Raw genomic sequence first — 17,085 nt, forward strand, 5'->3', positions numbered from 1 at the left:
TATAAACAGTAATTCCTAGAACTTCATACTTCACTCTGTCACTCCCATCTTGATACCTGATAGAAAACCCTAGAAAATTCAGTAAGGTGAAAGGATTTGCCCATTCCACCCCAGGAACTCTGGAGGCAGAGGCAGGTGGATCTCTGTTGAGTCTGAGACCAGCCTGGTCTATATAGTGAGTTCTGGACAGCCAGAACTACATAAAAGAGAGACTCTGTCTCAAAATAAACAAACAAAGAACTATAGTAGTCAAGACAATATCAGCACAAGGATAGACATACTGACCCATGGAACAGAACAAACAGGCTAGTAAGAAAGATGCCTGGAAAGACTTGGCAGGACAGAATGTAAAGACTGGATTATTGTTAGCAGGATGCTGAGAGAGTGTTCATATGAAAAAGAAAAGTCTATTAAAATTTAATTCTCAAAATTAGGAAGAGTGGTGTACCTCTATAGTACCAGTCATTGGGAGACAGATAGGAGCCAGCCTTATCTATGTAGCAAGTTTGAGTATGGCCAGGGCTATATAAAACTCTGAGAAAACAACAAAAAATTATTTCTCATATATTAAGTTTTTAAATATGAAAGCCAATTTTTTTAAACTTTTCGATGAAAATATAAAGTATTAGTTTTAAATTTTTAGGGGAAGAAAATATTTAGCACACAAAACACATCTGCCATGAAAGAAAATATGATAATCAATCATACTGAGTTAACCACATGAAATCAGAGAATAAAGAAATAAACCCAAATAGAGGATGTTTCTTGTATTACAAATGACAGCAAAGCAAAAACAAAGAACCAGTCCAGAGAGATGGCTCAGTTGGTATCAAAACTGAAAACCTGAGTTCAATCCCAAGAACCCTAGCTGTCCTCTGAATGCCACACAAAAACCATGGCACAAAAAACACATGTGCACATATATGCTATAAATGAAGGAGAGATATTAAAGGATGAGCCACCTAATAGTAACATGAGTGAAAGACACTCATGTTGGAAAATGATGCTTAAATATACAACATTAACATATATGTAAATAATAATATTGTATTAAATGTGTAAACAGCAAATACAGTAACAAATAATGGCATGCCATTCACACCCACCACAGGTCTGATCCTATTAAACTTTTAGACAAAAATACAAAGCAAGGAAAACATGCTATTTGGAGAGCACAAACTGGTACAAGTACACTGATATATGCTGGGTACTATTTAATTAAGAGCTAAATATATACATATACACATCTCTATGACCCACTATTCATGACTAAGGCTGTGCCCATTAGGGTGTAAGGAGGCCAGGTGTGGTGGCAGCACGTTTTAATCCTAGCATTTTGAAGGGTAGCCAGAAGATCAGGAGTTCAAGATCATCTCCAGCTATACAAAATGAGTTCAAGGCCTGCCCGGGTTACATAATAACTATCATTAAAAAAAAAAAAAAAAAAAGAAAGAAAGAAAGAAAGAAAGGAAAAAAAGAGTGTATAAGAAAACATGAAAAGATTCTTGAAGTGAAAATAACTTCAATGCTTATTTATTAAGAAGGGAACAACAGATGGTAATATAGTGTAAAGTCATCCAATACTATGGCAGTGAAAATGAACTGCTGTGGTAGCACATAAAATCAATTCACGCATTGCAAATCTGTTTTGTTTTATACATATATATGTGTATATACATACACACAATTTATACATATATATATACACATGTATATACACATGCATGCAATCTATGCAAAGTATAGAAGATTAACAAGTATAATATAGTTCTGAATAAACATAAGCAGCAGAAATAATATATGTACACATGCATGCATACATATATGACATATGTATATGATGATATGTGTATGTTTTATACACACACACACTCCACAGTCAGGGCAGTGGTTATTGTTGAGGGGAGATGGAGAGAATGAGAATGGAAAAGACAAACAATTATGTCTATAATGTTTTAATTATCATCTGCTTACTAAGTATATCATCTCCTAGTTTGAAAACATTTTAAGGCACCAAAGAGCGCCTATTCAGAGTCTATTCACTATCTGATTTCCTGAAATGTACACGTGAAACAAAAAAATGAAATAGCACCGACCATCTGACTTATGCATTCACCAACCACAAGACTAAATCTTCAGAGTTCATTACTAAGAGTAAAGGGAAGGAAAGAGGAAGGGCTTCAGGCTGCAGCTGGGATCCTAAGATAAGCATCCAGCAGGCCTCTAAGTAAGGGAAATCGGAGTGACTCCTACTGCTAAATGCACCTTTTCCTTGAGTGTTTTGCTCCTTAGACAAAAGACACTTTATAATGGTGCCATCATAGAAAAGTTGAGCTTCTGCTACAAAACCTAAGTTGTATAGAAACTGGTATAGGTCACCCCAGGGCCCAGAACTCTCTCTCCAAGTACAGATGCCCCTTTATTAGTTGTGCGGGCTCTCATGCATCAAATATGGACTTCCTGTTTCCCCCTTTTGAGCCCTGAAGGCTTGGAACCAGTATGAGGCTTTGGCAAAAAAAAAAAAAAAAAAAAAAAGTACAAAGTCAGGAAAACACAAAAAGGAGTCAGCCATGACTTCTCAAATCTTAACAGCTGTAAAACTTCTCAGATTTTCCTATGTCTACATCTTACATAAAGCTGTGGTTCAGAAATGAATTCTGTGGAACTGTGACTCAATGAAGATTATGACAGTTAAAACTAAGGCTCAGAAGATGGCTATGGTGGTTCATACCTATAAACCAACCCAACACTAGGAAGCATGGGTTACAAAGTCATAGGCCAGTATAAGCAAGATTTTATTGTCTCTAAAAAAGTGATGGGGATTAGCTCAGTTGACAGAATGCTTGCCAGCATACAGGGAGCCTTAAATTCAATCCCCAGTGCCACATAACCCAGAAGTTATTAATGCCTGCTATCCCACCAGAAGGGAGGCAAAGGCAGGAGGATCAGAAGTTCAAAATCAACTGCAACCATACAGTGAAGGCTAGACTGAAACACATGAGACCCTAGCTCAAAATAAACACAACCCTCCAAACACCTTCAAACAATCTTAGGTTTGGAGAAAGGTTTAGCATAGTGTTTTGAATACTGTTATCTTGGTTTATTCTAAATTAATTTTCTTCCTCTTTTAAAGATTAGTTTTTATCTATTATGACTACAGTGTTCCACCTGCACGTGTGCCTACAGGCCAAAAGAGAGCACCAGATCTCATTATGGATGGTTGTGAGCCACCATGTGGTTGCTAAGAACCAAACTGAGGACCTCTGGAAGACCAACCAGTGCTCTTAACTGCTGAACCATCTTTCCAGCCCTTTCATTTTCTTCTTAATATGAGTTTTACTTATATGCATGTCTGTGAAGTATATCCATGCAACACAGAGGCCAGAAGAGGGCACTGGAACTAGAGCTGTAGTACACACAGCTGTGAGACAACATGTGGATGCTGGAAACAGAACCTTGGGGCCTCTAGAAGAACAGAAAATGCTCCTGAACATTGAGACACCTTTCCAGTCCTATTCTAAATTATTTTTTGTTTTGTTGGTTTTTAGAGATAGGGTTTCTCTATATAGTCCTGGCTGTCCTAGAACTCTGTGGACTAGGCTGGTCTTGAACTCAGAGATCCAGAGTGCTATGGTTAAAGATGTGCAGCACCATCACCCAGCTAAGTGGGTTTTTTGTTGTTGATGTTTGCTTTGTGACTTTTATATTCTGAATATTAATCTCTTGTTGAATCAATAGTTGGCAGATTTTTTTCACATCCTATAAGCTTTACTGTTGTTTTGTTTGTTTGTTTTTTGAACACAGGGTTCTCTGTGTTATCCTGGAACTCACTCTGCACAGCAAGCTGGCCTGGTAATCACTTTCCTTACTATGCAGAAGCATTTTAAAAAAATACAACCCCATTTTGAACCAAAAGTTTTAGGGGCAAAAAAGAGCTCTAAAAATCCACTCTGAAAGAAGGTGCTGCCACTTTGTAACTTCAATCTGGAAATAGGCATAGACAGGGAAGGAAAGAAACTAGTACTTGTGATCCTCAAATGGGCATTATTAGGTCCACTGTCATCTCAAAACCCAGAAAGCTGACATTCTGCCTCTATATGGCTTCCAGTGCTCTGACCTGAGGCCTATTTCATAATCCTTTTACATTGCAATGGGATTTGAACTGATTTAGAATGTTGAGGTTCCAATCTTATTGTTCATGCTGCTGCATCCATTCACTAGCCCAGGTTTCTCTGTTCTGTTCTGTTCTGTTCTGCAGTCCTGCATTTTGAATTCAGAGCTTGGTGTCAGCAAGGAAAGCACCAGAGCTGTCATGTAGCAGCCTTTGGCTATGTTCTATCAAGGGATGTATCATCCACAACCTACTCATGTCCCTCCCCCAACAGCTACCAAAAATTCCCCTGGTGAGAAATGCTATTATAAGAAGGATGGCTGCTTTGTGACTCACACTGTTTCATTAAAAAAGATTTTTTTTCCCCCAAACAAATTTCAGTAAAGAAATCCAAAGGTTTTCTAAAGCCACAGCAAAATAGAACAGCTCATAATAGTATTTTCCATAGGTCTGCCATTTCACTGGAGATTCCTATACCCAAACACAGGAGATGTTTATATTCACTTGGTTTTTTGTGTTACATTTGGCCTTCAGGTTGAGAGAACAGGTAGGAAACTGATTAAACTCAGCTAATACAACTAGGCTTATTGGATATTGAGATAGAAGGCAATTAGCTTTCAAGGGAGCCCTCAATACAGGTCTTAAGACTTACCTACAGCTCTCAAGGGAATCTGGTTACAATGGTATAGAAGTTTCAACCATATCTGACTAGGGTTGAGTAAATCTAATATTGATGGTTTACATGGGTACATGGGGACAGTTGTTACAGTAGTGACTGGCGTTTTAGAAAATGTTACTTGCTTAAATGGATATCTTTGAGGGTGTAAATAAACAGAGTAAACAATATTTCAAGAAACTAATTTGTTGGTGTGGAATCCCAAGGGTTCCTTTATGTTCCTGTAGAATTTCCAGCCCTTAGGGAAGTATCAGGATAATGAATCTCTTCTCTAAAGGAAAAAGAGTTACTGGAGATGGAAACAATCCAAAATGTCTCTAAAGAGCTCAGAAATGTGGGCAAAATGACCACACAGACTTGGGGTCATGGGATTTTCTGGCTCTGTCCCAAATCATCTGAGTAATTCTCCTACAGCTAAGAAATCACCTTTGACCTTAGAAATATTGCATAACACACAATGTGGAAGTGAGTTATTTTAGAACAGCTGTTTGTGAAGTATGTTTTAATCACATTTTATAAAGGCAAGGGTACTCAAACAAAAAGTTTGGGGTCATATTATGAGTCTAATTCACCAAGACCAAGAAGGCAAAGCAGACAAACACATGCACACAGTGGCATTTCACCAAAAGTCGCCTTTCAGAAATTAAGGCATTATCCAACAGCCAGTTGTCATAGTCTCTCAATAAAACAAAAAGTTATCTCAACATTGACCTTTTAAATTCTTCATTTTGTTATAGATCTTTGTAACAAAGGTTTATTAGTTATTGTTGGGGAATAACAGTTCCTACTGTTGGTTATTATACAAGATTTTAGTAAATTACTGAAAACACCATTAAAAACAAGACACACACCAAAAAAAAAAAAAAAACCTAGCCTGATTCAAAAATAGACAGAGGAAGGGCTAGAAAGAAGATCCAGTAGTTAAGAGTAATTGGTGCTCTTCCAAAGGGCCCAGTGTCAGTTCCCAGAACCCACATGGCAACTCACAACCTTCTCTAACTCCAGTTCTGGGAGACTGGAATCCAAATGTCACAAGCACAAATGTGAGGGTGTGTGTGTGTAGGCAAAATAATCATACACAGGAATTTTTTTTAAATGTTAAATAGACCAGGCATTGGTGGCACACGCCTTTAGTCCCAGCACTCGGGAGGCAGAGGCAGGGGGATCTCTTGTGAGTTCGAGGCCAGCCTAGTCTATGAGAGCAAGTTCGAGGACAGGTTCCAAAGCAATACAGAGAAACATTGTCTGAAAAACAAAACAAAAACAAAACAAAACAAAAAGGTTAAATAGACAAAGACCTGAATACATATTTCCACTCTGATACATGAATAGCTAGAGGAAAAAACATTTATCAATCATGACAGAAATGTAGGCTATAACATCACACTCATTAGGTTAGCTATTATCAAAAAAAAAAAAAAAAAAAAAAAAAAAAAAAAGGTCAGACATGGTGATTCCACTCCTGCAATCCCAGCACTCAGATCTCTATGAGCTTAAGCCAGCAGGGTCTACAGAGTAAATTCCAGAATATCCACCAGCAATACAGCAAGACCTGAGAGAAAGAGGGACAGTGGTACCAACAGCCAAAGGCAGCTGGGCCTTCTATGGAAAATCAGGGAGAAGGCACACACAGAAGAGGACACTGCTACAATTACTGTCTGTTCTGGGCCACTCAGTTCTCAAGACCATGGCAGTTTGGCTTAGGCCTTTATGTAGGAGACAAATGCTTAGTTCCATGTGAAGAAAAAATTATGAAGAATGTTCTTGTTGAAAAAAAAACACTATGTGGATTCTATCTAAAAAATGTCTAACTGGTTTGGAAGTATCAAAAAAAAAAACAATGCTAATGAATGCACACACACACACACACACACACACACACACACACAAAAAAAAAAGGCACCAAGTTTTTTCAGAAGGAAAAACAAAATCCATGACAAGGATCTGTTAGAAATTCTCCTCAGCTCTACAGAATTCTGGGTTGGGGTCCAGACATCTGCACTGTTATGAGGCTCTAAGGAGAATACCAGACACAGTAAAATTTAAGCCATTCACAGTTATCAGGAGAGCTCTTGTTTGTACCTGTTTTATTCTTGCTATATGTCCAAAAGTGCACTATAAATTCTTATGCCTCACCTCACCTGAAGTTAGAGAGATACCATGACATTGTGACTTCACCTTTCCATTTACCTTCCAAGACTGATGATGCCAGAGAGATCTCAAGGTAAATTGCTATCAGCCCAGAAGCTGTATCAGCTGCTGACTTAAGATGAAACTGGGGATAGGTGTTGGTACACGCCTTTAATCCCAGCACTCGGGAGGCAGAGGCAGGTGTATCTCTGTGAGTTCCAGGCGAGCCTGGTCTACAGAACTAGTTCTAAGACAGGCTCCAAAGCTAAACAGAGAAACCCTGTCTTTAAAAAAAAAAAAAAAAAAAAAAAAAAAAAATGAAACTGGGTTCCTGGGTTCCTTATTTACTTCCCACTTGACCACCTGTCATTACCTGGTTCCTATGAGAACATAAGACTGGGAATTGCAAACTGGAGGTCTCTGATAAGCCCCTTCTAGTACTTAAGTCTAAAATGTGAAGCTGCTAAGAACCAGCTGGGTGGTGGTGTATGCCTTTAATCCCAGCACTCTGGGAGGCAGGCAGGTGGATCTCTGAGTTCAAAGCCAGCCTGGTCTACAGAGTAAGTTCCAGGACAGTCAGGAATACTCAGAGAAACCCTGTTCTGAAAAACCAAAAGGAGGGGAGATGATTGTTAAGAAGCAACCATTTGATTTAAACTGGGCCACAGCAAAGCTTGGGGGAAAAAAATAAATAAAAATTTTATTAATCCATCATTCTAGAGACTAAGGTTAGGATTCAGGTTTGGGGCTAACGTCAAGAATTGAGTACCACAACCTCAGAACCTATTATTGTTAACCTAACTTAAAGCTTAATAAGAGCAGGACCGATATCCCATTTAAGTCAACACTGGTTCCCTATGAGGTTTTTCCTGCCAAATTTGAAAGTATCACAAGTTTTTACTTTATTTGCATGCATGTATGTGTGTACATGTGTATATGGACATGTGAAGGTCAAAGGACAGCTTATCAAAATTGGTTCCCTCTTTCCACAAAGTGGGTCCTGGGGATTGAACTTAGATCATCAGCTTGGTGGCAGGTGCCCTTATCTGCTGAGCCACCTTGCTGGCTATAACTGGGTATTCTAAAACTTGAGTTCAGTGCCCATTGAGCTTGGATGAAGTATCATCACATTTGTAAAATACACAGCATGTTCCTTCTCAAGAATGGAGCTAGCACTCCTTCTTTGGTTAAGGATGCCCTGGCTCACAGTATTCCTTGTGACATAGTTGGCGATGAGTCTGTTTAATATAAAAATATGCACATCCATAAGGCAACCATGTTAAAAATTTAACCACTGTTGCTTTCAGATCTCCTGAGGAATAAATTAAGACTTTTAAGAAAGTATCTTTGCCTAAAGAAAGCATGGAAAATTAAGCCCCTCACAGTAAAAATCCTGCATTAAAAACAAAGTCTTCATTAAGGCTAGGACTTTCTTGCAAAGCTAGGCAAGGGATGGATCTAGCTAGCTCTTTAGGGACCACAGAATGCCTTTTCTTCTTCAGAAAGCTCACAAAGGCCTATTACCTCCAGCATACCTACAGTGAGACACAAAGAGGCTTTCTGATCCACTCCAATAGAAATGGCAAGTGTCCCTCATGATTTAAGACTAGAAAAAAAAATTAAACCTTTTGAAAATCCTAGTGTGACAGCAAAATAGAACTCAGGAGATACCCTGCTAGCATATTCAGACACTTAGCAAAGTCACTCTATCTCAGCCCCAGTTAATCTGGTAAGAATACACATTTGGACTTTTTGAATATACAAATACAAACCCATACATAGAAGAAACCAGACCAAACCCCTCAAAAGCCAGCCATTTTACAGTAGAACTCAGAAAACAGCAACATCTCCTGACATGGTAGTTACTTCCTGTTTTCTCTCCACATTTGGAAACCCCTATTCCAAGGTTAACAGAACTACTACAAAAAAACAATGACCTCCAGAGTAGCACCAGAAAACCAAAAGCTACAGTATCACCTCAGAACAAAACCAGCAGTCAACAGTGAAAGGAAAGGGCTATAACTGCTTCTCAAAGGTAGTTTTCCTCCATAGTATTTATGGGAGAACTGGATGTAGGTCAGACTCTAGATAGCACCAGCCTCCATCTGGGGCCTATGTTCCCATTCTTGTAGACCTCTCTGCCCATCAAGTTCTAAGGAGTCAGAGAAGATGCAGAACAATAGCACTGTCTCCAAGATACCACCATGTTCCATTTGGATTTCCTTTGGCTTTTGTTTTTGAGTATACTGTCACCAATACACTCAACAATGACTCTGCAGGAGGACAGACATACATCTACAGATGAACATATAATAAACCAGGGACTACATGACTTGTTCACTTTATCATGCGCCCAGCCTTCCCACTTACTGTACAGTAAGTTTCCAGGATATTAACTACTTCCTTAAGTTACAGATGAGAGAGGCCAGAGTGATGTCTTAGAGCACAGCTGACATAAGCAACATATGCCTATAACTGAAATGCAGAAGGTGAAAGCAAAAGGATTAAGAGTTCAAAGCAACCTGTATTACATAAGCTTGAGGCCAGTCAAGGTCACATAAAGACCATGTCACAAACACATAATAATGAAATAAACAAAGTACTAAATAAAAAGAGCCAGGGTCCTGGCACTGTCGGGCTACCACCCCAATCCTGCCTCTGCTACTTTCCAGTTACCTGTCTGGGTTCTTTACCTCCTCTGCAAACTGGGAGCAGACTTAAAGTGATAAACGAGATAATGGACATAAACCATTAAATTTTTTCATTTGACAAATACCCGTGCCAGGCATAGTGTAAGACTTACAGCAGTGACCAAGAGATAGTTCTGATGTCACAAAGCTAGGAACTTAATCAAACTACAAGAAAAATAAGTAAGCAGATACATAAATGTTTATAAAACGTGCTTTAAAAAATTAAGGTGAAAACAATCACAGGGAAGGGCCAGATGTTAAGAGTGGCCTCTGAGGAGAAATCTCTGTTGAACCCTAAGGGGTCCATAGGCACTATCTATGTGAAGAATGGAAAAACCAACATTTCTGTCATAAAGACCTCAAGATGTACAAGGGACACAGAGTGCAGAAGGCACAGGAACACGGAAGACAAATGCGATTGCAAATCCCTCTCATAAGGTTTTGGAGAAAACCATTACAAGCTGCCACCACTGAGGATTACCACATCTATTTTTAAAATAACAAAGATGAGCCTTAGGAAAGGTGCTGTGTCTTGTCCAAGGTCAAAGCTACTCAGAAGAGGACCTATGGCTTGAACCCTTCAGTATTTTACTTCCATACATAGCATAAGCCCGAAGCTTTGACTTATTTCACTAATGACAACTTCTGTGCTGTGAGGAGTCTCCAAAGCACCTTGAAAACACGAGTAATAACACCATGTCAGTCTCCAGACATCTGGTCAATCAAGCGCTGAAAGCCCTACCGATGGAATCTTACCACACAAGAGCAAGAGCTGCTCAGACCTGACCCAAAGGCTCCAAAGTGGAAACGGCTTCTCTTCTTGCAGCCATGAACAAGAGAGAAAAGGATGCCCCAGAAAATTCCATGGTGTGTGTTCCAGGAGTCAGAACCACTGATGCAAATGAGCACTCCCCTCAAGTGAACAGCACAGGAAGAGCTAATTACTCTGCTTGTACAAAGGAATGAGTCCCTTACAGTGGTTCTTGGTCTGGTTGGTACAGCCACCCCAGCAAAAAGCAGCTGGGAAATCATAGAGGCAGTTTGAGGTGAACTGCAGGATGCCCTGGGCATTCAATAGGCTCAAAGTCTAATAAAAGGACAGGATGGTCCTATATACTAAAATAAATATACTAAGAATAAATAAATGTATTGTTTATAATGTAATAAGAGCCAGACACAAATACTTTAGAGACCCTGAAAAGATTAATATCTCCAACTTTTCTTGTATTCCCATTGTTTAATGGTGTTCCCTCATCTCAGGCCTGAATGCGGGTGTGGGGGGGGGATGACGGAACTCTAAGGCTACATAGCTGAAATGTTAAATTTTGGAATTCAGTTGTAAGCTCATAACTTTATATGGGAACCTGGCAGTGGAACAAGAATAAATAAGTTTCTACTAAGAGACAGACTTCAGGAATCTTACCCAAAAGGTAACTCCTTTTCTCACTCCTCCATACAAGCCTTTATAAAGTGAGCTGTTTGCTACAGTCAAAATTCTGTGATTTTAGAGAACCGATTTACACTATTTTCAGTTTTAATGACAGTTTATTTTACAAACATAATCACAACAGTCTCACAAATACAGTTGACTCCTTCTGGATTCAACTATTTAAGGAAGATTATTAATTCCAAGATGCCTAACGAAGAACAAATGCCTAAAGGGCACGGCAGGCAGACATGCCTTGTATCTGATTTCCAACTGTTTAATTAAAGTCACAGAGGCTCTGAACTAGCCACTATCCCTCACCAAAGTTATTTCAAAATTTTAAGGTTATGGAATTGACCTTAAGAAAGAAAAAAAAAGAGACCCCCCCCCAAAAAAAAACCTACTGTTTTGAAATAGCTACAAGAGTAATACCACAGGTAAATCTTCTATAATGTACCCTAAGGATATGAGAAAGCTTTCTCCTACACAGTGCCTAAAATTTCTCAACTCACCCAAAAGAGTCGGAATATGTAACTTCTTCACTTCTACTGCTAATTAGCAAACAGCAGTCCCACACCCATTTTGACCAATTTTCCAGAAGCCTGCCCTGCCTTCTCTGGACAGCCAAGCAGACAGACCTGTTTTCCTCTAGAAGAGCCTGCCAGGCCTTTTTTGCCCTACCAGCCAGAGCCTGGGAAGTCCCCCTCTAGCCTTTTCCTGGCCTGTCACCAGAAGTGCACAGAATGAATTTATCCAGACTCTTCCCCAGTCATGTGCCAATTGCTGGGCAATAATATCCCACCTTGCTGGTGCTTTGTTTTAGAAAAAAAAAAAAAAAAAAGATGCAGATTCATTGGAAGAGCGAGCACTTAGCATGGAGCAAGAGAAAAAAGATGGAGGGATGTGAGAGTCACTGAGCCAAATCTACTGAATGCAGCATGAGAGACCAGACCGCTGGTCCTGCAAATCCAAGAAGGAAAGCTTTCCATATAGCAGACCACACCTGTCTAAGCCAGCCTACTGATCCATTTTAATCAATTTATACAGCTACCCAGCTGGGTGGAAAAACCAGCCACCTCCCTTTCCTAGCAGAGGCAGGAACCCTAGTCCAAACCACTTGCCCCCTAGTTTTATTTCTCACTCTTTGTTCAGGAGACACTAGGTCCCTAACCAGACAGCTAGGCACCATGCTGTAGTGGCAGAAATGAATAGTCCAAACTGTAAACCAGAGAAGAAGCCTCTTTCTCTGAGGATCATGATGCTAATAAATGGGACTTCAATGGGCAGGTTTCACTCTGCCATCCACAAGTGAACACATGTCTGCAGTCCTAAAACGCCCGGCTTCGCAGCCTGGTAGACAGCTTTTTCCCCAGGCAGTAGTTATCCCACTTGATCCTATTCATCCTCTGGCATAGAAGGAGCCACAAGGGAAAGGCAGGAGTTAGCTTCATACCCACAGCTTAGCACACTAAGAGGTTTGGGGAGCCCCGGCGCGCCCTCCCTTGCACTCCACCCTTCAAGGCCTCCTTCGCGCGCGGACTCACCACTGTGCGAGCTGAACCACCTGGGTGCGATGTGCAGAGGTAGAGCATCCGCCAGCGAGGCTCGGGAGCCCAGGTACAGCATCCCGTCTCTATGGTGACCGCCGCCTGTCTCCTGGTAACCATTGCCGTGAGCATAGGTGGAGTCCGACGTGGACCCTCCGCCGCCCGGCGCCCTCTCTGAGTCGCCGGTCCCGCGGGAGGCGGTGGTGTAGAGGCCAAAGGGCACCCCTCCGGCCGTGCTGGGGTCCATGCCCATGCCCGCCACCGAGCTGACCGAGCGGCTGCGCAGCCCCATAGCCCCGCCGCCCGTCCGGTAGTGACCAAAGTGGGGCGCTCCTCCAGGCGGGGGCACGGCGCTGTCATCGGTAGAGACCCCCGGGAAAGGGCCCCGAGAGCGGGCCGCCGTGCTCTGCTTGCCCCCCATGCTCGCCCGGGCCCCGGTGGGGCGGGAACGTGGAGGCCGAAACCCTCCCCCACTACTCAAAAGCTGGTGGAGAGCTGGGCGAACATAAAGGGGGTGGGGGTTACAAAAGAGCCCGGAGGGGAGGAAATGAAAAAAGCAAGAAAACCCTCAGAAAATCCTCGGAGCGGAGAAAACAAGCGAGCGGGGACCCCAAACTAAGAATTTCAAACAGTCCAAGCCGAATGCATGTTCTCCTTTAAGGTCCGAAGACGCGCGGTCCGGAGCGCCACAGGCCGCCCCCGGGCTAGAGAGCCTGAGGAGCCGCAGCGAAGGGAGGGAGGCGCCGGAGGAGGCCGCCCGCCCGCCCGCCCGCCCGCAGCAGGAAGCGGCGGAGGCTCGGGGCGCCGCGCGCGTCCCCGGTCTCAGGACCCGACGACCGGGGCCGACGGCCCGGACTCCTCCAGGCCTCGGGAGGGCTCGCGGCGGTGGGGAAGCCAGGCGGAGCTCTGGAAGCCGCGGTCGCGTGGCGTCGCGCTCCGGCTCCAGCCGCCGCCGGCCCCGCCAGCCAGCCGCACCGCCCCGATCGGTCCCAGGCTGCGCTCGCCGGCGCTCCTCGCCGCCGTGGAGACAATGGAGGGCGGCAGAGCGCACGCGCGGCCCGCCTTTACCCCCCCTCCCCCCCCGCCGGGTTAACCCTTTCGCGGCCCCTGCGGCGCCGCGGAGCGCTGCAGCCCTGGAGGTCCCCACCCACCCGCCGCCTGCGCCCCAGGCGGTCCTGGGACCGGAGAGCTCCAGCCGTGCGGGGCGTCTGCGACAGAGGCCAGACTTCTTCCGCAACTAGCACGGCTAGAGTCGCTGCCAAAGTCGAGTCACTAAATTCAAGAAGAGTCCTTGAGTGGGGGAGGGACGCCGACGGTTCTAGTGGGTGGGAAGGAAACTAGAAAGAAAACCAACTAAGACGTCTACCTGGGCTTCAGGGTCATTGGGCGAATTCCCCTCCTGCCACAAACCTGCCCTCACAGCACCCTCTGGTGGATGTGCTGTCCGTTCGTTCGGAGGTTCCCGTCCAAGGACCCCAACCAACATCAGGAAGTTTAACATTTTGGGGGGGAGTTAGCTTGGACCCAAACGTCGGGAGCCATTTGGGGTTAGTCGTTAGGAGATACTACAGTGCCCTGGAGGCACACAGGAATCGGGATTTTGCTGACAGATCAGAACCAACTGTTTGGGTCCAAGGAAACCAGTCGATTCTTTAGGCTAAAATGTAATCCTAAAAAATCAATGGGCGCATAAAAAGCATGGAAATAGAACAAGGCAGCTAAGAAGTGGTTTTAGAAACTCCTTGTCCAAGGTCGACTCCTATTTTGTTTACCACGTATTTTGACATAGAGCCACAAGGCAAGGACGCCGTGAGTACTCAATAAATATTTGTTGACCAAATTGCACTTTGCAACAGAGAATCGCCTTTCCGGTCCAGTCCCAGTCTTTCTCATATATTCACGATCGCTTATTCTTTGAACAAATAATTTCAACTGCTCAGGGCTGGATGTGCGCATCACCCAGTCCCTAGCCTTGCTTCCTCTGTCACTTTGTCAAGTGTGCCAGGTGCTTCCAAAAATGGAGTGTGGAGGGTGGAGTTGGAAAGAGATAATAGACCTTTTCCAGTGTGGATAGTCTGGAAGGCCTCAAGAAGATGACTATTTGCAAGCATGGGGTGGGTATCTAGGGTGAACAAGAAGCTATGAACAATGAAGTTGAGAATTTTGTAAGAAAAACTAGTACAAGAAATATTGGGGCTGTGGTGCATGCCTTTAGTCCCAGCACTCAGTAGGCAGAGGCAGGGGGATCTTTTGTGAGTTCAAGGCCAGGCTGATCTACAGAGAAAGTTCCAGGACAGGTTCCAAAGCTATACAGAGAAACCCTGCTTTGAAAAATCAAATGTGTTTGTGTGTGTATGTGCTGCAGAGATGGCTCAGGGGTTAAGAGCACTTGTTGCTCTTGCAGGTGCTCCAGGTTCATTCATTGCACCTATGTGGTGATTCACAACCATCTGTAACCCCAGATCCAGGATACCCAACAAGCATGGACATGATACACTACATGTGTGCAGGCTAGGCATTCATACACACAAAAAAAGTAAATCTAAAATTTTATTTAAAAATATAAAACACATTTAGATAATATCCATGATATTATCTGTGTCTAAATCAGGAATGTGTGTACTTCTAAAACAGAAATGAGTGATTTGAAGAAATAGAAAAAGAAACTTACAGAGTCTGGAGAGGTGGCTCAATAGAAAGTATATTGCTCTTGCAGAGGATACCTGAGTTTGATTTGTAACTCTAATTCCAAAGAATCTGATGACCTTTTTTTGGTTTCTGCTGGCATCCACACATAAGTAGCACTCATATAAACACACAGAAGCAAAAATAATAAAAACAAATTTTCTACTCAGAAGAAAGACTATGGTATCAGAAAAGGGTTGGTTCAGTACTGTATAGAAAAAAAAAAAGGTTGACACATCTTTTTTTTGAATACATTATAACCATCTTAACAAAGTAGCTTTTGACCTTATTCATTTACTCTGTGTGTGTGTGTGTGTGTGTGTGTGTGTGTGTGTGTGTGTGTGTACATTTAATAGTTATCCCCCCAACTCAGATGCAGAAGAGTGAAGCTAGGGCTTCATGTATGCTAGATATGTACTCTATCAGTGAGCTATACCAAAACTAATATCTGAAGAGTTCCAGGCACTCTCCTACATTCTAGGATATAAGATCAACAAGACAGATGGAGTTCCCCTTCTCGGAGCTTCAGAACAACCACTTTGCATTCACCTGAATTACTATAATCAAAGAAAACCGGTAACAGCTATTGAGAAGGGGAGAGATCAGCCCCTCATAACCTTCCTGCTGGAAACATTAAATAGTTGATTGCTTTGGGAAATAGGCTGGCAGATCATCAAAAAGATTAGAGCTGGAAGCCAGGCATTGTGGTACACACCTTTAGTCCCAGCACTTGCGAGGCAGAGGCAGGTGGATCTCTGGGAGTTCGAGTCCAGCCTGGTCTACAAAGTGAGTTCCAGGTCAGCCAGTGCTACACGGATAAACCTTGTCTCAAAAGAAAATAGAGCTCGGTATGGTATGGTGGGCACACATCTTCAATCCCAGCATCAGGGAGACAGAGACAGGAAGCTAACTGTGAGCTTAAGTCCAGACTGGTCTACATAGTGAGTTCCATGCCAGCCAAAGCTACACAATAAGTCCATGTCTCAAAACAAACAAACAAACAAAAAAACAAAAACAAATAACAAAACACAGAAAAATGAGATACAATATGACCTAGCCATTCCATTATTAGGTATATATTTTCCTTTTTATTTTTACTTTTTTATTTTTTGGTTTTCTGGGCAGATCTGGCTGTCCTGAAACCACGTGTGTAAAACAGGCTGGCCTGGAACTCAGAGATTCATCTGCCTCTGCTTCCTGAGTTCTAGGATCAAAGATATGCACCACTACATCTGGCTTTTAAGTATATTCCTAAGGAAATGGAACAAACATCCACAAAAGAACTTATACAGACAGGATGTGCATAGCCCCATAGCCCCATTACTTGGTTTTGTGTGTGTGTGTGTGTGTGTGTGTGTGTGTGTTAGTTCAAGTGTGGAGGTACACAAGCATTTGGAGACCAAAGGTGGATATAGGATGTCTGCCACAATCACTTGTCTGCCTTGTTTGTTGAGATAGGCTCTTCATCAACCCTGAAGTTCCCTGATTAGCTAGACTCCTTAGCCAGTAAGCTCAAAGGATCCTCCTCTTCCTACTTCCCCAGCACTGGGATTACAGATTCACACAGTTGTGGCTGGCTTTTTCGGTGGGGCTCCTACTAGGTATGGAAAGTGCTTTACTAACTGAACTATCTCTCCAGGCCTGGTTTTATTTCATTTTGTATTTTGGAGACCAGGTATTACATAGCTCAGGTTAGCTCTTTATTCTGTGTGTAGACAAAAATGACCTTGAATGTCTGATGCTCATTCCTCTATCTTCCAAGTACTAGGATTATAGACTTATACCAGCACATCAAGCTGCAGCATTGTTTGAAATAACCA

At 42.7% G+C, this 17,085-nt stretch overlaps 1 protein-coding gene across 2 annotated transcripts in view; it reads right to left on the reverse strand.

Moving 5' to 3' along the window:
• Znrf1 (zinc and ring finger 1) overlaps positions 1–13,622 on the reverse strand; it is a 91,139-nt gene extending 77,517 nt beyond the window's left edge. For both annotated transcript variants that reach the window (XM_051201772.1, XM_051201771.1), the window contains exon 1: positions 12,578–13,622. In XM_051201772.1, coding sequence (XP_051057729.1) covers positions 12,578–13,001 — 424 coding nt within the window. In that variant the 5' untranslated portion in view covers positions 13,002–13,622. The remainder of the gene's footprint in view (positions 1–12,577) is intronic.
• Positions 13,623–17,085: the final 3,463 nt, after the last annotated feature.

Source organism: Phodopus roborovskii, unplaced genomic scaffold (genome assembly GCF_943737965.1).
Source record: "Phodopus roborovskii unplaced genomic scaffold, PHOROB, whole genome shotgun sequence".
NCBI lineage: Eukaryota > Metazoa > Chordata > Mammalia > Rodentia > Cricetidae > Phodopus > Phodopus roborovskii.